This window comes from Glycine soja, chromosome 15 (assembly GCF_004193775.1).
Source record: "Glycine soja cultivar W05 chromosome 15, ASM419377v2, whole genome shotgun sequence".
In the NCBI taxonomy this organism is placed as follows: Eukaryota; Viridiplantae; Streptophyta; class Magnoliopsida; order Fabales; family Fabaceae; genus Glycine; species Glycine soja.
In genome coordinates this window covers 22543223-22568308 of record NC_041016.1, presented here as the reverse complement: position 1 = coordinate 22568308, position 25086 = coordinate 22543223, and the positions used below count along the sequence as shown (strand labels likewise).

Below are 25086 nucleotides of genomic sequence, written 5' to 3'. Positions count from 1 at the left end.
ATTTGACAGCAAAAGTTTCTGAATGCTTAACAGTTTGATCAAAAATATAGTTTCCAAAATTAAATTTGGACTTGGTTCCAACAGCATACAGAAATTTACCCAAACCTGTGGCAACAGTGGATGTATGATTAGTGGGTACCCAGTTTGCAGCTCCAATCCTGTGCAGGATTGCATATTTCACACTTAGCTTCCCTGCAGACAGCTTCCTTTTCTTTGGCCAATGCTGGACTTGTTTGGCAGTGATTTCCTTGGCAATTTGATGCTCAGAAACAGCAATATCCACCACTCCATCTGTTGATCTGTCCAGGTATTTGTTGATCACAGCAGGGGAGAATTTAACACACTTTCCTCTGACAAACACTTTCTGATAATCATCACTTTTTCTGTTTGTTATGTCAGAGGGAATGTTGACAATGAATTCCCTGACTAGGCCTTCATAACAGTCTCCCAACTTGGTGACTGTCTTCAGTAGTCCAGCAGCCTTGATGAGGTCCATGGTCTCCTTGCAATCCAAGGCATCTCTTCCCAGTTCTCTTTCAACCGCAAGTCTGCGTTGATACACATATTTCCACTTTTCAACATTGCCAATGGAGTGGAAAGAGATGTTGTCCAATGGTGCATCAGGAACATTTCCAGGCACCTTTCTCCCAGATTTCTTGGCCCTCTTTGATGTCGAGACATCTAGTTCGACATCATCATCAGAATCGGATGAGGAAATTTCTTTCCTCTTCTTGGAGGGGATTGCAACCTTGCTCCTTCTGGATGTGGTAGGAGTGATTGGAGTGCTCTTCTTCTGGGCCATAGTTTTGATTCGTCCAGACCTCTTGATGGGGGGTTTTTCCCTTTCTGCTTTGTAGTCTTTCTGCAATGCCAGGTGCCAACTTGTTGGCAATGGGTTCCTCATCAGATTCTACCTCTTCAAGGTCAATGAGGTCACCTGGAGCAGGTGCTGGTGCCCTTGGTGCAGGGGTCTTCTCTGTGGCTTGATCATCTTCCTCTGTTGATCTCTCTTTGCTGGGGGAAGAGAGTACTTCAGCATTTGGGCCGGAAGATGTTGGAACATCTTTCTCAACATCAGGCACAGAAACATTCGGGGTGGAAGATGTTGGGACATCTTCATCAGCTTCAGGAACAGAGGCGTCTTTCAAAATGCTACTCACAATACTGCGGATCTTCTTATCCATCTCCAGGTCTACTTCCCTAGGACTTGTTGCAAGGCTAGGGTTTTCAGCAATCTTCACTCCCTGTTGTCGTTTAGGAACCAGTTTTTCAGGAACAGGGGCTTGACCAGGAATCATCTGTATGGGCTGAATATTGAATTCAGGTCGTTCCTGGTTTGATGGTGCAGAGGGTGAACCAGGAGCTGAAGTTTCTTTTGGTGAGGTAGCCATGGAAAAGCAGAGCGTTTGGAATGATTTCGTAAATCTCAGAGAGCTGTTAGGGAATGCTGAAAACGAGATTACCACGAAAATATAAGTTTGAATGAGGAATGTAGAGGGGCGTGTGAAGCAACGGTCGAATTTGCTTTGGTTTAGTAGTGAACGTGCTATTAATGTTATGTGAGGCGTTTGAGCACGTTCAGATAGCAGTAGCTGCTATAATTCCTCAGTGTCAACATGTTCCAGTGTGATAACTTTATCATCAATAAGCTCTCTGATATAGTGATGTCTAATGTCAATGTGCTTGGTTCTGCTGTGTTGCACAGGATTTTTTGAAATATTAATAGCACTTAAGTTGTCACAGTATAATGTCATGACATCTTGTTCGACATTGTACTCCTTGAGCATCTGCTTCATCCAAACCAGTTGTGAACAACTGCTTCCTGCTGCAATATACTCTGCTTCTGCAGTAGATAGGGACACACAGTTCTGCTTCTTGCTGAACCATGAAATAAGATTGGTTCCCAAATAGAAACATCCACCAGAAGTGCTTTTTCTGTCATCTGCACTTCCAGCCCAATCAGCATCACAATACCCAACCAGCATTGAATCTGAACAATGACAGTACATAATCCCATAGTCACTGGTGCCATTTACATATTTCAGAATTCTCTTTACTTGATTCAAGTGACTTATCTTAGGATTGGCTTGATATCTTGCACAAACACCTACTGCATAGGTGATGTCGGGTCTGCTAGCTGTTAAATATAGTAAGCTCCCAATCATGCTTCTGTACAGACTTTGATCAACACTGGTGCCAGCTTCATCTTTTGACAGCTTCAAGTGAGTAGGTGCAGGTGTTCTTTTATGGCTGGCATTCTCCATCCCAAACTTCTTGACAATGTTCTTTGCATACTTGCTTTGTGAGAGGAATATGGAGTCTTCCATCTGCTTCACTTGAAGTCCCAGAAAATAAGTCAGCTCTCCAACAAGACTCATCTCAAATTCAGATTGCATCTGTTGGACAAAATGTCGAAGCATCTCATTCGACATCCCTCCAAACACAATGTCATCAACATATATCTGTGCTATCATCAAGTTTTCAGCATCTTGCTTGACAAAGAGAGTCTTGTCAATTCCTCCCTTCCTATACCCTTGCTGAGTAAGGAACTCTGTTAGCCTTTCATACCAAGCTCTTGGAGCTTGCTTCAATCCATAGAGAGCCTTCTTGAGCCTGTATACATGATCTGGATGAGCTGGATCTACAAATCCCTTTGGCTGCTCCACATAGGCTTCTTCATTCAGGTATCCATTCAGAAACGCGCTCTTCACATCCATCTGGTACAGCTTGAATTTGAGGATGCAAGCTACACCAAGTAACAATCTGATGGATTCAAGTCTAGCAACAGGAGCGAAAGTTTCATCAAAGTCTACACCTTCAATCTGAGTGTAGCCTTGAGCAACAAGTCTGGCCTTGTTTCTGGTTATAACACCTTCTTCATTGGTTTTGTTCTTGAAGATCCACTTGGTGCCAATCACATTAGTTCCCTCGGGTCTCGGAACTAGCTCCCAGACTTCATTCCTTTTGAATTGCTCCAATTCTTCTTGCATAGCATTGATCCAGAACTCATCAGTCAGTGCCTCTTTCACATTCTTGGGCTCAATTTTGGAGACAAAACATGAGTTGGAGACAATCTCAATCTCCCTTGATCTTGTAGTGACTCCTCTGTTTGGATCTCCTATAGTCAGCTCCTTGGGGTGCATCTTCTGGATTCTAATGGAGGGTTTCTTGTCAGGTTGGTTGATGTTTGGTTCATCTGTAGCAGAATCAGAGTTTTCTGCATTTTCTGCACTTTTAGTTGTATCTGCTACATTGTCTCCCGATGTTCTGACATCTTCTTCGACATCCTTCTTTCTTGCTGGAGTTAGATCATCAACAACCACATTGATGGATTCCATCACAGTTCTGGTTCTGGAATTGAATACTCTATATGCTCTGCTGTTTGTAGAGTATCCCAGGAATATTCCTGCATCACTCTTGGGATCCATCTTTCTCCTTTGCTCTCTATCTGCCAAAATGTAACATGGACTTCCAAAGATGTGGAAGTGCTTGACAGTTGGCTTCCTTCCTTTCCAGATTTCATACAGTGTAGTTGGAGTCCCTCTTCTCAGTGTGACTCTGTTGTGGATGTAGCATGCTGTGTTCATGGCTTCAGCCCAGAGATTATAGGGTAGATCTTTGGCATGAAGCATGACCCTAGCAGCCTCTTGCAAAGTCCTGTTTTTCCTTTCAACTATGCCATTTTGCTGTGGTGTAATGGCTGCAGAGAACTCATGAGTGATGCCTTCAGATGTGCAGAATTCAGTAAACCTGCTGTTTTCAAACTCTCTGCCATGGTCACTCCTGATTCTCTTGATGACACAGTCTTTTTCTCTTTGAAGTCTTAGACTCAACTCCTTGAATACTTCAAAGGTGTCTGATTTTTCTCTGATAAAGTTGACCCAGGTAAATCTGGAGAAATCATCCACAACAACATAGGCATACCTCTTTCCTCCAAGGCTTTCAACTTGCATAGGCCCCATCAAGTCCATGTGAAGTAGTTCCAGCACCCTGGAAGTGGTCTGATGTTGAAGCTTCTGGTGGGACATCTTGACTTGCTTTCCAATCTGACATTCACCACAAATTCTGCCTTCTTCTATTTTCAGATTGGGAATGCCTCTAACAGCACCTTTGTCAATGATTTTCTTCATGCCTCTTAAGTGCAGATGTCCAAATCTTTGATGCCATATTCTGACTTCATCTTCTTTGGAGGATAGACATGTGGAGGAGTAACTGGTTTCTTGAGGTGTCCATAGGTAACAGTTGTCCTTTGATCTGCTGCCCTTCATTAGAACTTCACTCTTCTCATTTGTCACCAAGCATTCTGACTTTGTGAAGTTTACATTGAATCCTTCATCACACAGCTGACTGATGCTGATCAAGTTTGCAGTCAGTCCCTTCACCAGCAGTACTTTGTTCAGACTAGGAAGTCCATCATGAACTAGCTTTCCCATTCCAATGATTTTTCCTTTAGAGCCATCTCCAAATGTCACATAGCTAGTGGAGCAGGGCTCAATGTTCACCAGGAATTCTTTGACTCCTGTCATGTGTCTGGAACAGCCGCTATCTAGGTACCAATCTTCCTTAGCTGAAGCTCTAAGTGAAGTATGAACAACAAGACTAACACTCTTGTGTTTTGGAACCCACATCATCTTCTTTCTGCTGTTGCTACTTTGAGTTCCATGATGTGGATGGCCATGTAGATGATAGCAAAAAGGCTTTATGTGACCATACTTGCCACAGTAGTGACACCTCCACTTCTTTCTTTTGCTCCTTTTCTGCTGCGTTCCATGATGTCGAGACCGATGTTGTGACATCGTGGCTCCAGTGCTGTTTTTGGCAGGAACAAATTCTGTCATGGTTGTTCTGCCAGCAGACTTAGGATTAAATCCAAGTCCTCTCTGGTTTCCAACATTCTTTCCAAGCTGCAGCACCTCATCAAGCGTATCTGAGCCTTTATTCAGCATCTTTATTGATTTTGTCATGTTTTCCAGTTTAGAGTTCAGAAAACCAACTTCTCCTTTAAGCTCAGAGATCTCCTCTTCATGTGCCTCCTTTTCAGCCTCCAGATCTGCAATGACCTTCTTTAGTTGTGCTTCTTGCTGAAGAATCTTCTCACTTTTGATGCATAGTTCTCTATAGGATGTAGCAAGCTCATCAAAAGTGATTTCACTGTCTGTATCACTTGAATCTTCAGCAGATTCAAATCTCCCAGTGAGTGCATTCACATCTCTGTCAGAATCACTCTCTGTATCAGACCGACATACAGAAAGTCCTTTCCTCTGCTTCTTGAGATGAGTGGGACATTCAGCTTTGATGTGTCCAAAGCCTTCACACCCACGACATTGAATTCCTTTGCTGTGACTGGGCTTTTCATCTGACCTTTTCTGGTATTCACTACCTTTCCTGATGTCGAAAGGGATGTTCTGGACATGTGGTTTCTGCCTCCTGTCCATTCTGTTCATCACTTTGTTGAACTGTTTTCCAAGGAGCACAACTGCATTAGTCAGACCTTCATCAGTATCCAGGTCATACTCATCTTCTTCTCCTTCATCATTGGACACGAATGCCAGATTCTTGCTCTTCTTTTCAGTCCTATCCGAGAGTCCTAGCTCAAAGGTTTGAAGGGAACCAATGAGTTCATCTACTCTCATGGTGCAAATGTCTTGGGCCTCCTCTATTGCAGTGACTTTCATGTCAAATCTTTTAGGCAAGGATCTGAGGATCTTTCTCACCAGCTTTTCATCTGTCATTCTTTCTCCCAAGGCAGTGCAAGCATTGGCAATTTCAAGAATGTTCATGTGGAAGTCATGAATACATTCTTCCTCCTTCATCTTCAGATTTTCGAATTTTGTGGCCAATAGTTGCAATCTGGACATCTTCACTTTGGAGGTTCCTTCATGAGTGGTTTTCAGGATCTCCCATGCATCCTTGGCCACTGTACATGTGTTGATCAGTCTGAAGATATTCTTGTCAACTCCATTGAATAGAGCATTCAAAGCTTTGGAGTTTCCAAGTGCCAATTCGTCTTCTTCTTTAGTCCAGTCTTCTTCTGGCTTCAATTCATCAGTGGGCTTTCCTTCTGTGTCCAGCATCTTGGGATGTTCCCAGCCTTTGATGACAGCTTTCCAGGTTCTGCTATCCAGTGATTTGAGAAAGGCCACCATCCTTGCTTTCCAGTATTCATAGTTGGTCCCATCCAGAATTGGTGGTCTGTTCACTGGTCCTCCTTCTTTCTCCATGTTCATCAGAATTTATCTCCCTAGATCTCACTCAGTGATTTCGAGTGCCCGCTCTGATACCAATTGAAATTCTGATACTGGGGACAGATGTCGTACAGGATGTCACGACATCACGCTTCAGAACATGCAGATTGTATTTGACAGTGTGCACAGTTTAAGCAAGTAAATAACACAAGAGAATTGTTAACCCAGTTCGGTGCAACCTCACCTACATCTGGGGGCTACCAAGCCAGGGAGGAAATCCACTAAAATAGTGTTAGTTCAAGGTCTAACAGCCACTGTTTACAACCTTCTCACCTAACCACTACCCGTGCGATCTCTACCTAAGAGCCACTCTTAGATATGAGAACCCCGCTCACTCCCTCTCACTCACACTCCCGTGTTTACAAATAAATCAAAGACACACCAGAGATCAACTCTGAACAAAAGGGATCAACCCTACACACTAGAGATCAACTCTACACACTAGAGATCAACTCTACACACACAGGTCCAACACTTGATGTTAGGATAACATCAAGGTGGCTCACAAAACACTCAAGTCCCAAAACTCACAAAATAACTCTTCAATCCCGGACTTGGTAGAAAACTCGTGCAGCCTCCATGTTTATATAGCAATGTGCGTTTCTGGGCTGCAACGGCTTGTGCTGGAGGAGATCTATCATTCTTCCTGAAAATCTGCAGTTAAAGAACTAAAAGATACAGTTTGATCTTTTAGTTTTTATCTTTAATCTTTAATCCCTGAACGAACTCTTCTACTTTGAAATTCGAACTTTAATTATCTTTTAATTCGTTCCAGAAGATAGATCATCTTATCTCTTGCTAACTGCATAATAATCTGTTAAAGATATAACAGATTTATGTGTCCAGTATTTTCGGGCCAGATGTCAGGACATCGTGTCCGACATCGTGGATTCTGCAGCTTCAATTCTTCATTTGACATTTTATCTTGACTTATGCATTGTGCAGCAACTCCAGTATTTTCGGGCAGGATGTCAGGACATTGTATCCGACATCGTGGATCCTGCAACTTCAATTCTTCATTTGACATTTTATCTTGCCTTGTGCATTGTGCAGCCCGATCTTATTCCTTGACATAACGTTGGACATCATGTGCAGCAACTCCAGCTTTCCTTCATTGTCTAAGTGCTTATGTTTTAACAAAATCTTAGCCAATCTTTTAAAACTCCGTAGAGCTAAGCACTAACACTTTGTTTCAAGCAACAAGGACCAACTCCAATCCATTGTGATAGCAGTTCAGCAATTAAGCTCTCTATGAATCCAGTTTTACATGGGCACAGTAAACATATAGATGTAAAGTATCACTTCTTAAGGAATCTCTCAAATGATGGAATCATAAATCTGATTTTCTGCAGAAGTGAAGATCAAGTTGCTGATATACTTACTAAACCTCTCAAAGCACCTTTATTTAAGAAGCTACGAAAATTGCTTGGTGTGTGCAATTTTGAATAATTAGTTTCACAGATGATGTTCTGCTGCTTATGTTGTTTAAACTGAATATTGATCTTTCAGTTTACAGGAAGGAATGTTAGGTGACATGGGTCATTTTTAAGGTCATTTTGTTTTTTTTATGTTTCTGTTGCTTTTTGTATCTGAGTTCAATGGATTCTATTGGTGGATAATGTTTTCCTAGTCTTTCGGTTTGTTTCATTTGCACGTTGGGCACCTAGGAGTTAGTGGCTAGTGTAGTGGCTCAATTTCTTTTATAAGTAGAGCAGCTTGTCATTGAGTAATTGTATTCCAGTATGAAGCAATAAAAGCTTTCTCATTTCCTTATATAATTTCTCTTCTACATTTTTTTTATTTAACATGCCCACCCCTGTTAATGCAAACCAATAAGAACATAGACGAATGTGAAGTCCGAGAGAAACTGTAAAAGGAGAAAAAGGTTTCTTTGGTTTTTATTAAATTTTTTTTATTTTAATGTTACATTTTAAAAAATAAATTTAGATGGTAATTTTTAATGACATGGAATGATCTAAGCTGTTAATAAAATAAAGGACTATGATCTCTTCACTTTACCCTCTAAAGTGCAGCCTGGCTGCACTTTAGGGGAGCTCGATCCAATTCAAAAGTGGTTATGTACCAAGATAAGGGAGAATTCCAAGGTAGCTAGTGATCCCAAACTTGCACAATACCTGCAAAAGGTATAGAATATTTCTCAACAATTCACCGGGTTTGAACCTGATCATGTTCCTAGAGAGGAAAATGATAGGGCCGACATACTTTCAAGATTGGGGAGTTCATCAAAGCCAGGAAACCGAACGCCCATACAGGAGACGCTAGACCGTCCAAGCATTGCATTACCAGATCAACAAGTCATGTTAGTACAGGCTGAGAGAGAATCATGGATGGGGACCATCATTTGTTATCTAGAAAGCGGGGATTTACCAGTTGATAAAACAACATCAGAAAAATGCATCAAGGACATAACTCAGTATACGATCATCGTTGATAAACTATATTAGATAGGTTTTAGCAAGCATCTCCTTAAATGCCTTACCTCCCCAGCAAGCGAAACAATAATGTGAAAAGTCCACAAGGGAGTTTATGGAAGCCATATTGACGGATGATCACTTGGAAATAAAGTCGTCAGAGCAAGATACTATTGAACAACCATGCGGCCTGATTGCATGAATTTGTAATATGTGTCATACCTGCCAAAAACATGCAAACTTATATGTATTGCTAGTTGAGAAGTTGCACTTGCTCTCTTCACCATGGTCATTCAACGAATGGGGCATTTATATACTTGGACCATTTCCACCTGGTGTTCATCAATTGAAGTTCATTTTGGTCGAAATAGATTACTTCACCAAGTTTCACCAAGTGGGTTGAGGTCGAATCAGTGGCTTGCATCATGATGGAGTGGGTTAAGAAGTTTCTATGGAAGTCAGTCATTTGCCGATTTGGTTTTCCCCATACACTTATTGTTGACAACGGAAGTCATTTTGCAAGTACCAATGTATGTGAATTTTTCCAATCTCATGGAATAAGGCTCATTTTCACATACATCGAGCATCCTCAATCAAACGGACAAGTTGAAGCAGCTAAGAAGGTGGTCCTATATGGAATAAAGAAACAATTAGAAAAAACTTGGACTTCATGGATTGATGAGCTCCCTCGAATATTATGGTCATATTACACCACGCCTCACTCTTCCATTCACGAACCTCTTTTTACTTTGGTTTATGAAGCAGATGCAATGATTCTTATTGAGATTGTAGAACCTACTTTTCAAGTAGACTTCTTCAATGAAGAAAGATCGGATAATGATCAAAGAGCTTATTTAGATACTACAAAAGAAGTCTAAGAATTAGCTCACATATATGAGGCGACAATAAAACTCCAAGCAAAAAGAAGTTGTCCCCAGGGGATTTGTTGAAGGGGACTTAGTCCTAAAGAAGGCACAACCGAACCAAATTCTCAGCAAGCTTTCCCCCAAGTGGGTTGGCCTCTATCGTATCAGCCAAGTCATTGGAAAAGGTGTTAGGATATGTGACGTGGTTATGCCTTTTTTTTATGGAAGGATATGGTAGAAATGTATGATAGAAATGATGGGAGTAGGAAGAGGATGAGTTTTCAGAAAATTGACACCTTAACTTGAATTGTGCTTATTGGCTTCTTTACTTACATTACATGGCTTGCTACAACTTATGTCTTTATATAGGTTACATACATGATTTTTAAACACTTCTATATTACTTAGTCCTAGAGTCTTCTAGACTCATCTATCATCTACCATTCATCTCTATGATGTTCTAGGTGCTTCTATAAGATATTTTTCTACATCCATCAAACAGTTTTTACACACTACAACATCTCCATAGGTGTAGAACTCTCTAGATAATGGACCACCAATTATACATCTACACTTTTCTACACTAATCTTCAACACTCACCCTTAATCTAGAAAAGTCTTGAACTCCAAGCATGTCTCTAAATTTGATGAACTTCTCTGTTGCAATTGGCTTGGTGAAGATGTCTGCTAATTGTTCTTCAATCTTGTAGAACTCCATTTTGATTTCTCCACGTTCCACGAGCTCTTTGATGAAGTGGTATCTAATCTCAATGTGCTTTGTACGGCTGTGGAATACTGGATTCATAGTCATTGCAATAGCTGACATATTATCACAATGAATAACTGTTGGAGTTGTCGCAACGTGCCCTTTTGCGGGCGAGCGAAGGCGAGGTTCACGGGTGCGCTTTCCAAAGGAGGAAAGATGCGCGGAGTCTCCACCAACGTTTATTTGTGGAAAACGTCGGAAAAACCGAAGGAAACCAGTCGAAATAAAAATTCTAAGTTCGGGAGTTGTATTTACGTTTGAAGAAGGTATTAGCACCTCTTACGTTTGTCTCAAAGGACAACAACCTATTTTTTAGAATTGTGAAATTGTGTTATCTTAACTTTTATTTCTTTTTATTTTTTGAGGTCGACAAAAGCGAGGCTTTTGCTCCTACGTACCCTCCATCAAAGAGGAAATCAGACCTACGTAGTTCTTCTTTAAAGGTGAATCAAGCGATTCTTTTACTTGAAAGGTGATCACTTAAAGGTGTTGGGCCTTTAAAAATGATCCATTTAACTTGGTAAGAAAAAGCTGAGATAAAACTTTCAAATCCTTTTTTAGTGATTTTTTTGGTGGACGAGCTTGACTTGGCGAATTGATTTTAGCCTTAGTTTCGCTTTAGTTATTAGTCAATTCAATTAAGAATGAGAAATCCCAAAGAGAAAACGTCCGATTAATTTTTGTGCTTCATTTTACTAAAAGATATTTTTTGATTATTATATTATTATTTTACCTCTTCTTTGATTTTCAACATGGTTACGGCACGACCGAACGGTCGGAATTCATTTTAACAGAAATTAACGGATGATACAATTCAAATGATCGGTGGAAATTTATTTTATTTTTAGATTAGGCGAGAAACGACTTAAATAAATGACTGAAGCACGTCAAAAGGGGGTATAGAAAGCGAATGAAAACGAGAATAAAATACATGAAATAAAATGTGGACCACCACGGGTACATAGAATGAATTGAAAACCTCGGTTTGGGGTACTTACCAGTTGAAGACTGAAGAAAACAAAGAACGAACGATGAATGTCGAAGAACGGTTGAAAATCTTCGCGTAATTACTCACGGAAACGTTACGGAAGCACCTCGGCTTGGATTTTCTTCACGGAAACAATTTTCCTCAGCAATTTCGAGAGAATAAGAAGTGCCAAGAAGGCTGAACCCCTTCTCCCTTCACTCCTCCCCCTATTTATAGCAAAATAGGGGTGGAGCTTGCCACCCAGCTCGCCCAGGCGAGCAAGGTTGCTTCCTCCAGAAGCAACAACCTTCTGGATGAAGAATCTGGAAGGCCCAAGTGGGCCTGATTGCTATTTGTACCCCCCTTTTTACTAATTGCACCCCCATTTACCTTTTTTGGTAATTCTTTTTCCGTAACGTTACGAAACTTTACGAATTTCGTAACGATACTTATTTTCCTTCCGCAAGGTTACGAATCCTTACGGATTATGTATTTACTCTTTTTTAGCTTTTGAAGAAGTTACGAAAACTCACGGATTGCGAAAAAACACCTTCTTTCGATTTTCATCACCTTACGGAATTTTCACGGATCGCGTATGAAATTCTGATACTGGGGACAGATGTCGTACAGGATGTCACGACATCGCGCTTCAGAACATGCAGATTATCTCTGAGTGTATGAACAGATTAAACAAGCAAATAACACAAGAGAATTGTTAACCCAGTTCGGTGCAACCTCACCTACATCTGGGGGCTACCAAGCCAGGGAGGAAATCCACTAAAATAGTGTTAGTTCAAGGTCTAACAGCCACTGTTTACAACCTTCTCACCTAACCACTACCCGTGCGATCTCTACCTAAGAGCCACTCTTAGATATGAGAAACCCCGCTCACTCCCTCTCAATCACACTCCCGTGTTTACAAACAAATCAAAGACACACCAGAGATTGCTCTCTGAACAATAGAGATCAACTCTACACACTAGAGATCAACTCTACACACAAGAGATCAACTCTACACACTCAGGTCCAACACTTGATGTTAGGGTACCATCAAGGTGGCTCACAAAACACTCAAGTCCCAAAACTCACAAAATAACTCTTCAATCCCGGACTTGGTACAGAACTCGTGCAGCCTTCGTGTTTATATAGCAGTGAGCGTATCTGGGCTGCAACTTCTTGTGCTGGAAGAGATCTATCATTCTTCTGAAAAATCTGCACTTAAAGATCTAAAAGATACAGTTTGATCTTTTAGTTTTTATCTTTAATCTTTAATCTTTAATCCCTGAACGAACTCTTCTAGTTTGTAATTCGAACTTTAATTATCTTTTAATTCGTTCCTAAAGATAGATCATCTTATCTCTTGCTAACTGCACAATAATCTGTTAAAGATATAACAGATTTATATGTCCAGTATTTTCGGGCAAGATGTCCTGGACATTGTATCCGACATCGTGGATCCTGCAACTTCAATGCTTTCAGCAACTCCAGTATTTTCGGGCAGGATGTCCTGGACATTGTATCCGACATCGTGAATCCTGCAGCTTCAATTCTTCATTTGACATTTCATCTTGCCTTGTGCATTGTGCAGCCCGATCTTATTCTTTGACATAACGTTGGACATCATGTGCAGCAACTCCAGCTTTCCTTCATTGTCTAAGTGCTTATGTTTTAACAAAATCTTAGCCAATCTTTTAAAGCTTAGTAAAGTTAAGCACTAACAATCTCCCCCTTTGGCAAATTTTGTCTAAAACATACTTAGACACTTCCTGAGCAGGTACGAGCAGTTATGCAAGTGGGATCAGCAACTTTCATTATCAGAGTAATCAAGCACAGCGGAATCTGTAGTTTAGACAAGTTGCAAGTCGTTTCCAGGATGTCAAGACATCTCACATGACATCTGCTTTCTGCTTCTGCTCCCCCTGTTTCCATGCTTACTGCAGCATCTTCTAACAGCTACTAGTCTTCTCCAGGATGTCAAGACATCTCCTGTGACATCAGCTATCTGCTCCCCCTGTCTCCATGCTCTTACTGCAGTATCTTCTAGTAGCTTCCATCAGTCATCATCAGCAGCAGCAGTCTCCCCCTCAAAATCGTATACATACAACTCCCCCTCAAAATCATGAATCATGCATACATCGTATCCTACTACTATTGCATACATAGTATCTAACTACTCAAAATCATGCATAATACATACATACTACTACTCCCCCTTTTTAGACATAAATTTGGCAAAAGTAGAATGCATGAAATTAATGTGCAAATATTACAGACCAATAGCAATCAATTGTTCAAAGGGACATGCCCTTATAGCTTGTAAAAGTAAAATGCAAAAGTAAAGGTCTGATGGTCATGGGGTGGCTTCAGAATCATCATCTGATTCAGTATCTTCTGCTGCATCTTCCTCTTCCTCAGCAGCTTCTTCTTCTTCCTCGGCTGCTTCTACCTCTTCCTCAGCTGCTTCTTCTTCCTCAGCTGCTTCTCCATCATTAATGCCACTGTCTGTGAGTCTTTTGATCAGCCGTTCCAGCTCCATCTTCTTCTCTGTGGTGGCTTTGATGGTTGCTTCCAGCACCTTGCATGTGTCCTTGAGTTCAGCAATCAGAGCATCCTTGGACACAGCACCTGAAGCAGCAGCTTTCCCTGATGTCGAGACAATGTCTGGGACATGTGTCCCCTCAAACAATTTGTAATGCAGGGATAAAGGAGATTCTCTCTTCATAACAGAGTCAGTGTAGTTTAAAATATTGGGATGTTGACTCAACATAATGCCACACAATACAGTTGGGAAGGCAATGGGTAATTTGACAGCAAATGATTCTGAATGCTTAACAGTTTGATCAAAAATATAGTTTCCAAAATTAAATTTGGACTTGATTCCAACAGCATAAAGAAATTTACCCAAACCTGTGGCAACAGTGGAAGTATGATTGGTGGGTACCCAGTTTGCAGCTCCAATCCTGTGCAGGATTGCATATTTCACACTTAGCTTCCCTGCAGACAGCTTCCCTTTCTTTGGCCAATGCTGGACTTGTTTGGCAGTGATTTCCTTGGCAATTTGATGTTCAGAGACAGCAATATCGACCACTCCATCTGTTGGTCTGTCCAGGTATTTGTTGATCACAGCAGGGGAGAATCTAACACATTTTCCTCTGACAAACACTCTTTGATACTCATCACTCTTTCTGTTTGTTATGTCAGAGGGAATGTTGACAATGAATTCCTTGACTAGACTCTCATAGCAGTCTCCCAACTTGGTGACTGTTTTCAGCAGTCCAGCAGCCTTGATGAGGTCCATTATCTCCTTGCAATCCAAGGCATCTCTTCCCAGTTCTCTTTCAACCGCAAGTCTGCGTTGATACACATATTTCCACTTTTCAACATTGCCAATGGAGTGGAAAGAGATGTTGTCCAATGGTGCATCAGGAACATTTCCAGGCACCTTTCTCCCAAATTTCTTGGCCCTCTTTGATGTCGAGACATCTAGTTCGACATCATCATCAGAATCGGATGAGGAAATTTCTTTCCTCTTCTTGGAGGGGATTGCAACCTTGCTCCTTCTGGATGTGGTAGGAGTGATTGGAGTGCTCTTCTTCTGGGCCATAGTTTTGATTCGTCCAGACCTCTTGATGGGGGTTTTTCCCTTTCTGCTTTGTAGTCTTTCTGCAATTCCAGGTGCCAACTTGTTGGCAATGGGTTCCTCATCAGATTCTACCTCTTCCAGGTCAATGAGGTCACCTGGAGCAGGTTCTGGTGCCCTTGGTGCAGGGGTCTTCTCTGTGGCTTGATCATCTTCTTCTGTTGATTCCTCTTCACTGGGTGAAGGGAGGGCTTCAGCATTTGGAGCGGAAGATGTTGGAACATCTTTATCAACATCAGGAACAGCAACATCTGGGGTGGAAGATGTTGGAACATCTTTCTCAGCATCAGGAACAGAGGCGTCTTTCAAAATGCTACTCACAATACTGCGGATCTTCTTATCCATCTCCGGGTCTACTTCCCTAGGACTTGTTGCAATGCTAGGGTTTTCAGAAATATTCACTCCCTGTTGTCGTTTGGGAACCAGTTTTTCAGGAACAGGGGCTTGACCAGGAATCATCTGTATGGGCTGGATATTGAATTTAGGTCGTTCCTGGTTTGATGGTGCCGAGGGTGAACCAGGAGCTGAAGTTTCTTTTGGTGAAGTAGCCATGGAAAAGCAGAGCGTTTGAAATGATTTCGTAAATCTCAGAGAGCTGTTAGGGAATGCTGAAAACGAGATTACCACGAAAATATAAGTTTGAATGAGGAATGTAGAGGGACGTGTGAAGCAACGGTCGAATTTGCTTTGGTTCAGTAGTGAACGTGCTATTAATGTTAAGTGAGACGTTTGAGCACGTTCAGATAGCAGTAGCTGCTATAATTCCTCTAGCAGACAAATGCCCAGCTTGCCCCTCAGTTTTTCAAACTGATTTGCATCCAATGCTTTTGTAAAATTATCTGCTATTTGTTCCTCAGTGTCAACATGCTCCAGTGTGATAACTTTATCATCAACAAGCTCTCTGATATAGTGATGTCTAATGTCAATGTGCTTGGTTCTGCTGTGTTGCACAGGATTTTTAGAAATATTAATAGCACTCAAGTTGTCACAGTATAATGTCATGACATCTTGTTCGACATTGTACTCCTTGAGCATCTGCTTCATCCAAACTAGTTGTGAACAGCTGCTTCCTGCTGCAATATACTCTGCTTCTGCAGTAGATAGGGACACACAGTTCTGCTTCTTGCTGAACCATGAAATAAGATTGTTGCCCAGATAGAAGCATCCACCAGAAGTGCTTTTTCTGTCATCTGCACTTCCAGCCCAATCAGCATCACAATACCCAACCAGCATTGAATCTGAACAATGACAGTACATAATCCCATAGTCACTGGTGCCATTTACATATTTCAGAATTCTCTTTACTTGATTCAAGTGACTTATCTTAGGATTGGCTTGATATCTTGCACAAACACCTACTGCATAGGTGATGTCAGGTCTGCTAGCTGTTAAATATAGTAAGCTCCCAATCATGCTTCTGTACAGACTTTGATCAACACTGGTGCCAGCTTCATCTTTTGACAGCTTCAAGTGAGTAGGTGCAGGTGTTCTTTTATGGCTGGCATTCTCCATCCCAAACTTCTTGACAATGTTCTTTGCATACTTGCTTTGTGAGAGGAATATGGAGTCTTCCATCTGCTTCACTTGGAGTCCCAGAAAATAAGATAGCTCTCCAACAAGACTCATCTCAAATTCAGATTGCATCTGTTGAACAAAATGTCGAAGCATCTCATTCGACATCCCTCCAAACACAATGTCATCAACATATATCTGTGCTATCATCAAGTTTTCAGCATCTTGTTTGACAAAGAGAGTCTTGTCAATTCCTCCCTTCCTATACCCTTGCTGAGTAAGGAACTCTGTTAGCCTTTCATACCAAGCTCTTGGAGCTTGCTTCAATCCATAGAGAGCCTTCTTGAGCCTGTATACATGATCTGGATGAGTTGGATCTACAAATCCCTTTGGCTGCTCCACGTAGGCTTCTTCATTCAGATATCCATTCAGAAACGCGCTTTTCACATCCATTTGGTACAGCTTGAATTTGAGGATGCACGCTACACCAAGTAACAGTCTGATGGACTAAAGTCTAGCAACCGGGGCAAACGTTTCATCAAAGTCTACACCTTCAATCTGAGTGTAGCCTTGAGCAACAAGTCTGGCCTTGTTTCTGGTTATAACACCTTCTTCATTGGTTTTGTTCTTGAAGATCCACTTGGTGCCAATCACATTAGTTCCCTCGGGTCTCGGAACTAGCTCCCAGACTTCATTCCTTTTGAATTGCTCCAATTCTTCTTGCATAGCATTGATCCAGAACTCATCAGTCAGTGCCTCTTTCACATTCTTGGGCTCAATTTTGGAGACAAAACATGAGTTGGAGACAATCTCAATCTCCCTTGATCTTGTAGTGACTCCTCTGTTTGGATCTCCTATAATCAGCTCCTTGGGGTGCATCTTCTGGATTCTAATGGAAGGTCTCTTGTCAGGTTGGTTGATGTTTGATTCATCTGTAGCAGAATCAGAGTTTTCTGCATTTTCTGCACTCTTAGCTGTATCTGCTACATTGTCTCCCGATGTTCTGACATCTTCTTCGACATCCTTCTTTCTTGCTGGAGTTAGATCATCAACAACCACATTGATGGATTCCATCACAGTTCTGGTTCTGGAATTGAATACTCTATATGCTCTGCTGTTTGTAGAGTATCCCAGGAATATTCCTGCATCACTCTTGGGATCCATCTTTCTCCTTTGCTCTCTATCTGCCAAGATGTAACATGGACTTCCAAAGATGTGGAAGTGCTTGACAGTTGGCTTCCTTCCTTTCCAGATTTCATATAGTGTGGTTGGAGTCCCTCTTCTCAGTGTGACTCTGTTGTGGATGTAGCATGCTGTGTTCATGGCTTCAGCCCAGAGATTATAGGGAAGTTCTTTGGCATGAAGCATGACCCTAGCAGCCTCTTGCAAAGTCCTGTTTTTCCTCTCAACTATTCCATTCTGTTGTGGTGTAATGGCTGCAGAGAACTCATGAGTGATGCCTTCAGATGTGCAGAATTCAGTAAACCTGCTGTTTTCAAACTCTCTGCCATGGTCACTCCTGATTCTCTTGATGACACAGTCTTTTTCTCTTTGAAGTCTTAGACTCAACTCCTTGAATACTTCAAAGGTGTCTGATTTTTCTCTGATAAAGTTGACCCAGGTAAATCTGGAGAAATCATCCACAACAACATAGGCATACCTCTTTCCTCCAAGGCTTTCAACTTGCATAGGCCCCATCAAGTCCATGTGAAGTAGTTCCAGCACCCTGGAAGTGGTCTGATGTTGAAGCTTCTGGTGGGACATCTTGACTTGCTTTCCAATCTGACATTCACCACAAATTCTGCCTTCTTCTATTTTCAGATTGGGAATGCCTCTAACAGCACCTTTGTCAATGATTTTCTTCATGCCTCTTAAGTGCAGATGTCCAAATCTTTGATGCCATATTCTGACTTCCTCTTCTTTGGAGGATAGACATGTGGAGGAGTAACTGGTTTCTTGAGGTGTCCATAGGTAACAGTTGTCCTTTGATCTGCTGCCCTTCATTAGAACTTCACTCTTCTCATTTGTCACCAAGCATTCTGACTTTGTGAAGTTTACATTGAATCCTTCATCACACAGCTGACTGATGCTGATCAAGTTTGCAGTCAGTCCCTTCACCAGCAGTACTTTGTCCAGACTAGGAAGTCCATCGTGGACTAGCTTTCCCATTCCAGTGATCTTTCCTTTAGAACCATCTCCAAATGTCACATAGCTAGTGGAGCAAGGTTCAATGTTCACCAGGAATTCTTTGACTCCTGTCATGTGTCTGGAACAACCGCTATCTAGGTACCAATCTTCCTTAGCTGATGCTCTAAGTGAAGTATGAACAACAAGACTAACAGTCTTGTGTTTTGGAACCCACATCATCTTCCTTCCGCTGTTGCTGCTTTGAGTTCCATGATGTGGATGGCCATGTAGATGATAGCAAAAGGGCTTTATGTGACCATACTTGCCACAGTAGTGACACCTCCACTTCTTTCTTTTACTTCTTTTACTCTTTTTCTGCTGCGTTCCATGATGTCGAGACCGATGTTGTGACATCGTGGCTCCAGTGCTGTTTTTGGCAGGAACAAATCCTGTCATGGTTATTCTGCCAGCAGATTTATGATTAAACCCAAGTCCTCTCTGGTTTCCAACATTCTTCCCAAGCTGTAGCACCTCATCAAGCATATCTGAGCCTTTATTCAGCATCTTTATTGATTTGGTCATGTTTTCCAGATTAGAGTTCAGAAAACCGACTTCTCCTTTAAGCTCAGAGATCTCCTCTTCATGTGCCTCCTTCTCAGCCTCCAGATTTGCAATGACCTTCTTTAGTTGTGCTTCTTGCTGAAGAATCTTCTCACTTTTGATGCATAGTTCTCTATAGGATATAGCAAGCTCATCAAAAGTGATTTCACTATCTGTATCACTTGAATCTTCAGCAGAGTCAAATCTCCCAGTGAGTGCATTCACATCTCTGTCAGAATCACTTTCTTGTTCACTCTCTGTATCATCAGATCGACTTACAGAAAGTCCTTTCCTCTGCTTCTTGAGATGAGTGGGACATTCAGCTTTGATGTGTCCAAAGCCTTCACACCCACGGCATTGAATTCCTTTGCTGTGACTGGGCTTTTCATCTGATCTTTTCTGGTCTTTACTACCTTTCCTGATGTCGAAAGGGATGTTCTGGACATGTGGTTTCTGCCTCCTGTCCATTCTGTTCATCACTTTGTTGAACTGCTTTCCAAGGAGCACAACTGCATTAGTCAGTCCTTCATCAGTATCCAGGTCATACTCATCTTCTTCTTCTTCATCATTGGACACGAACGCCAGATTCTTGCTCTTCTTTTCAGCCCTATCCGAGAGTCCTAGCTCAAAGGTTTGAAGGGAACCAATGAGTTCATCCACTCTCATGTTGCAAATGTCTTGGGCCTCCTCTATTGCAGTGACTTTCATGTCAAATCTCTTAGGCAAGGATCTGAGGATCTTTCTCACCAGCTTTTCGTCTGTCATCCTTTCTCCCAAGGCAGTGCAAGCATTGGCAATTTCAAGAATGTTCATGTGGAAGTCATGAATACACTCTTCCTCCTTCATCTTCAGATTTTCGAATTTTGTAGCCAATAGTTGCAATCTGGACATCTTCACTTTGGAGGTTCCTTCATGAGTGGTTTTCAGGATCTCCCATGCATCTTTGGCCACTGTGCAAGTGTTGATCAGTCTGAAGATATTCTTGTCAACTCCATTGAATAGAGCATTCAAAGCTTTGGAGTTTCCAAGTGCCAATTCGTCCTCTTCTTTTGTCCAGTCTTCTTCTGGCTTCAATCCATCAGTGGGCTTGCCTTCTGTGTCCAGCATCTTGGGATGTTCCCAGCCTTTGATAACAGCTTTCCAGGTTCTGCTATCCAGTGATTTGAGGAAGGCCACCATCCTTGCTTTCCAGTATTCATAGTTGGTTCCATCCAGGATTGGTGGTCTGTTCACTGGTCCTCCTTCTTTCTCCATGTTCATCAGAATTTATCTCCCTAGATCTCACTCAGTGATTTCGAGTGCCCGCTCTGATACCAATTGAAATTCTGATACTGGGGACAGATGTCGTACAGGATGTCACGACATCGCGCTTCAGAACATGCAGATTATCTCTGAGTGTATGAACAGATTAAACAAGCAAATAACACAAGAGAATTGTTAACCCAGTTCGGTGCAACCTCACCTACATCTGGGGGCTACCAAGCCAGGGAGGAAATCCACTAAAATAGTGTTAGTTCAAGGTCTAACAGCCACTGTTTACAACCTTCTCACCTAACCACTACCCGTGCGATCTCTACCTAAGAGCCACTCTTAGATATGAGAAACCCCGCTCACTCCCTCTCAATCACACTCCCGTGTTTACAAACAAATCAAAGACACACCAGAGATTGCTCTCTGAACAATAGAGATCAACTCTACACACTAGAGATCAACTCTACACACAAGAGATCAACTCTACACACTCAGGTCCAACACTTGATGTTAGGGTACCATCAAGGTGGCTCACAAAACACTCAAGTCCCAAAACTCACAAAATAACTCTTCAATCCCGGACTTGGTACAGAACTCGTGCAGCCTTCGTGTTTATATAGCAGTGAGCGTATCTGGGCTGCAACTTCTTGTGCTGGAAGAGATCTATCATTCTTCTGAAAAATCTGCACTTAAAGATCTAAAAGATACAGTTTGATCTTTTAGTTTTTATCTTTAATCTTTAATCTTTAATCCCTGAACGAACTCTTCTAGTTTGTAATTCGAACTTTAATTATCTTTTAATTCGTTCCTAAAGATAGATCATCTTATCTCTTGCTAACTGCACAATAATCTGTTAAAGATATAACAAATTTATATGTCCAGTATTTTCGGGCAAGATGTCCTGGACATTGTATCCGACATCGTGGATCCTGCAACTTCAATGCTTTCAGCAACTCCAGTATTTTCGGGCAGGATGTCCTGGACATTGTATCCGACATCGTGGATCCTGCAGCTTCAATGCTTTTAGCAATTCCAGTATTTTCAGACAGGATGTCCTGGACATTGTATCCGACATCGTGAATCCTGCAGCTTCAATTCTTCATTTGACATTTCATCTTGCCTTGTGCATTGTGCAGCCCGATCTTATTCTTTGACATAACGTTGGACATCATGTGCAGCAACTCCAGCTTTCCTTCATTGTCTAAGTGCTTATGTTTTAACAAAATCTTAGCCAATCTTTTAAAGCTTAGTAAAGCTAAGCACTAACAGCGTAAGCCTGCATCTTTTTGAGTACCGACACGTCTCGTGACTTCACATATTGTGCAACAAAGGGCGCCAAGTATCTCGAAGTGGCCAATCAAAGGTTGTATATCATCGAATAATAATCCCCGGACGAAATTAGGGTATGACAGGAGTCTTGTCGTCTTGTTGTACGTCTTGCAGAATTTTTCTGAGCCATGTCGCTTCACACACAGTGCTTGTTGCAGCCATGTATTCTGCTTCTGCTGATGATAGAGCAACTGTCGTTTGCTTCTTTGACGCCCATGATATTGCTTTGTTGCCTAGAAGAAACACATATCCACTTGTGCTTTTTCTATCATCTGTGCTTCCTGCCCAATCGCTATCTATATAACCTGTCAAGTTAAAGTCTCTATCTGCCTCGTACAAAATGCCAAAATTCTTTGTGTCTTTGACATATCTTAGGATTCTCTTGGCTTCTCCAAAGTGTGCTTTGCTTGGGTTACTCATGAATCTAGACACGATGCTAACTGCATGTACGATGTCTAGCCTAAGTTGGTTAAGTAGATTAGCGAACCGACTAGGCTTCTATAAACTGTTGCATTAACTTTGTTTTGCCCATCATCTTTTGAAAGCTTCTTGTTCATCACCATAGGTGTGGAAAGTGGTTTGCAATCTTGCATGTTGAACTTCTTCAGTAAGTCATCTGCATATTTTTCTTGTGAGATAAATATTTGTCCAGGTCTTTGCTTGACTTGCATGCCTAGAAAATATCTCATGAGTCCAAGATCGGTCATTTCATACTCTTACATCATAGCCTTTTTGAATTCTTCCATCATTTGTGAGTTGTTGCCGATGTAGATTAAATCATCTACGTATAGGCACACAATCAAGAAATGATTACCTTGCATCTTCACATATAGTGACGACTCACTTGGACTTTTGAGGAATCTATGCTCGACGAGGTATTTGTCTATTTTGTTGTTCCATGCTTGGGGAGCTTGTTTGAGACCATAAAGTGCCTTTTTCAAGCGATATACTTTGTCTTCTTCTCCTTGAACTTTGTATCCTTGTGGTTGCTCCACGTAGACTGTTGGATCAAGTGGCCTCAGAATAATTAAGAAGGGGGGTTGAATTAATTATTAACGAACCTTTACTAATTAAAAATCTATCCTTCTTAGGCTTTTACTATAATGTTAAGAAAGTAAATAACAGAAATGGAAACTTAACCAAAAGTAAAAGCGATAATTAAAGTGCACAACAGAAATTAAAGAGTGTAGGGAAGAAGAAGACAAACACAAGAGTTTTATACTGGTTCGACAACAACTCGTGCCTACATCTACTACAGTGGGTATGTATGGTCCTATTTCTATTGCTTCCCAAATGTTTAAATCTATGGCTTCAATGAAAATATGCATACGGGTTTTTCAATAGTGGTAACCCTCACCATTGAAGATAGGTGGTCTATGGATGGAATTTCCTTCAAGAAACAAAGAATTTGAAGAGGCCATGAATCTTGAAGTTGTTAAACTTTCTACAAATCAAAAGTTTGAGGAAGCATCAAAAGAAGAAGTTTGGAGAAAAGTCATGGACGAGGGAATCAAAATGATAGAGAAAAATCATACATGGGAGCTCATGCAAAAACCAGAAGACAAGGAGATCATTGGCCTGAAATGGGTTTACAAAATTAAATATAATGAGGATGGAACAATCCAGAAACACAAAGCATGACTTGTCGCTAAAGGCTATTCACAACTTCCAGGAGATGATTTCAATGAGACATTTGCTCCCGCTGTACGCATGGAAACAATCAGAACTGTACTAGCCTTAGCTGCACAGTTGAAGCTACAAGTCTACCAGCTAGATGTAGAATCAGCTTTCTTGAATGGAGAGATTGAAGAAGAAGTCTATGTTGGATCAAGTGGCCTCAGAATAATTAAGAAGGGGGGGTTGAATTAATTATTAATTATCCTTTACTAATTAAAAAAATATATCCTTCTTAATGTTACTAGATTCAATTAGGCTTTTACTATAATGTTAAGAAAGTAAAGAACAGAAATAGAAACTTAACCAAAAGTAAAAGCGATAATTAATGTGCACAGCAGAAATTAAGAGTGTAGGGAAGAAGAAGACAAACACAAGAGTTTTATACTGGTTCGGCAACAACCCGTGCCTACATCCAGTCCCCAAGCGAGCTACAGTCCTTAAGATTTCTTTTCAACCTTATAAAATCCTTTACAAGCAAAGATCCACAAGGGATGTACCCTCCACTTGAACTGATCCACAAGAGATGTACCCTCTCTTGTTCTCAGTCAAAACAACCCAAGCAGATGTACCCTCTACTTGTACCACAAAGCATGTACCCTCCAATGTGTTAAGACAAAGTTCTCAGGCGGTTAGTCCTTCGAAACTTTGTGAAGGGGATACAAAAGATATCTCAGACGGTAAGTCCTTTGAAATCTTTTGTATAAGGGAAAGGGAAGAATCAAAAGAATTCACAGACTATGTCATTTTGAATTCTTTGACAAGGGAGAAGGGAGACACAAAAGAATCCAGACAGTTAGTCCTTTGTTCTTTTGGAAAAGGGAGAAGAGAGACACAAAAAGAATTCAGGCGGTTAGTCCTTGGCGAATTCCTTTTGGCAAAGGGAGAAGAGAGACACAAAAGAATTCAGGCGGTTAGTCCTTCGTTCTTTTGGAAAAGAGAGAAGAGAGACACAAAAAGAATTCAAGCGGTTAGTCCCTGGCGAATTCTTTTTGGCAAAGGGAGAAAAGAATGAAAAAGATGAATAGCACAAGTTTTGTTTTCAAGGTTTGGAAAACCAGAAAACTTAAGAAAGCTTTTTCAAAGGAAGAAGAAGAAGAAGAAGTTTAAGAAGATGTTTAAAGAGATTCAAAGGTTGCAAAAGAATATGTGGAAAAGTTGTTTGTAAAGGGTGTAAGTGTTATTGAAATGCAAATCAAGGTCTTGCTTTTATAGACTCTTCATGTCTGGTCAAGAAAACCATTAGAAGAGTTATAACCTTTAGAAAAGCTTGAAAACCATTGGAAGAGTTACATCTTTTGATTTCTATTCAAAACTTATCACTGCTAATCGATTACCAAATCATTGTAATCAATTACACAAAGCCTTTTTGTGAAAGGAGGTGACTCTTCACAATTGAATTTGAATTTCAATGTTCAAACACACTAGTAATCGATTACCAAATCATTGTAATCGATTACACCATTTTGAAATCAATTGGAACATTGTAAATTCAGTTGAAAGCTTTTTGAAAACAAAACTTGCCACTGGTAATCAATTACAGTAAACTGGTAATCAATTACCAGAGAGTAAAAACTCTGGTAAAAGCTTTTGTGAAAACTTCATATGCTACTCAATGTTTTGAAAAGCTTTTTAGTACTTATCTTGATTGAGTCTTTTCTTGATTCTTGAATCTTG

At 41.0% G+C, this 25086-nt stretch overlaps 1 protein-coding gene across 1 annotated transcript; it reads left to right on the top strand.

Moving 5' to 3' along the window:
• The first annotated feature begins 9105 nt into the window (after positions 1-9105).
• On the top strand, positions 9106-9555 carry LOC114385961 (uncharacterized protein K02A2.6-like). Its single transcript, XM_028345986.1, has one exon. The coding sequence runs from the start codon at positions 9106-9108 to the stop codon at positions 9553-9555; it is 450 nt and encodes a 149-aa protein (XP_028201787.1).
• Positions 9556-25086: the final 15531 nt, after the last annotated feature.

Coding starts and splice junctions, on each gene's coding strand:
- LOC114385961 (XM_028345986.1), top strand. CDS start 9,106: ATGGAGTGGGTTAAGAAGTTTCTATGGAAGTCAGTCATTTGCCGATTT.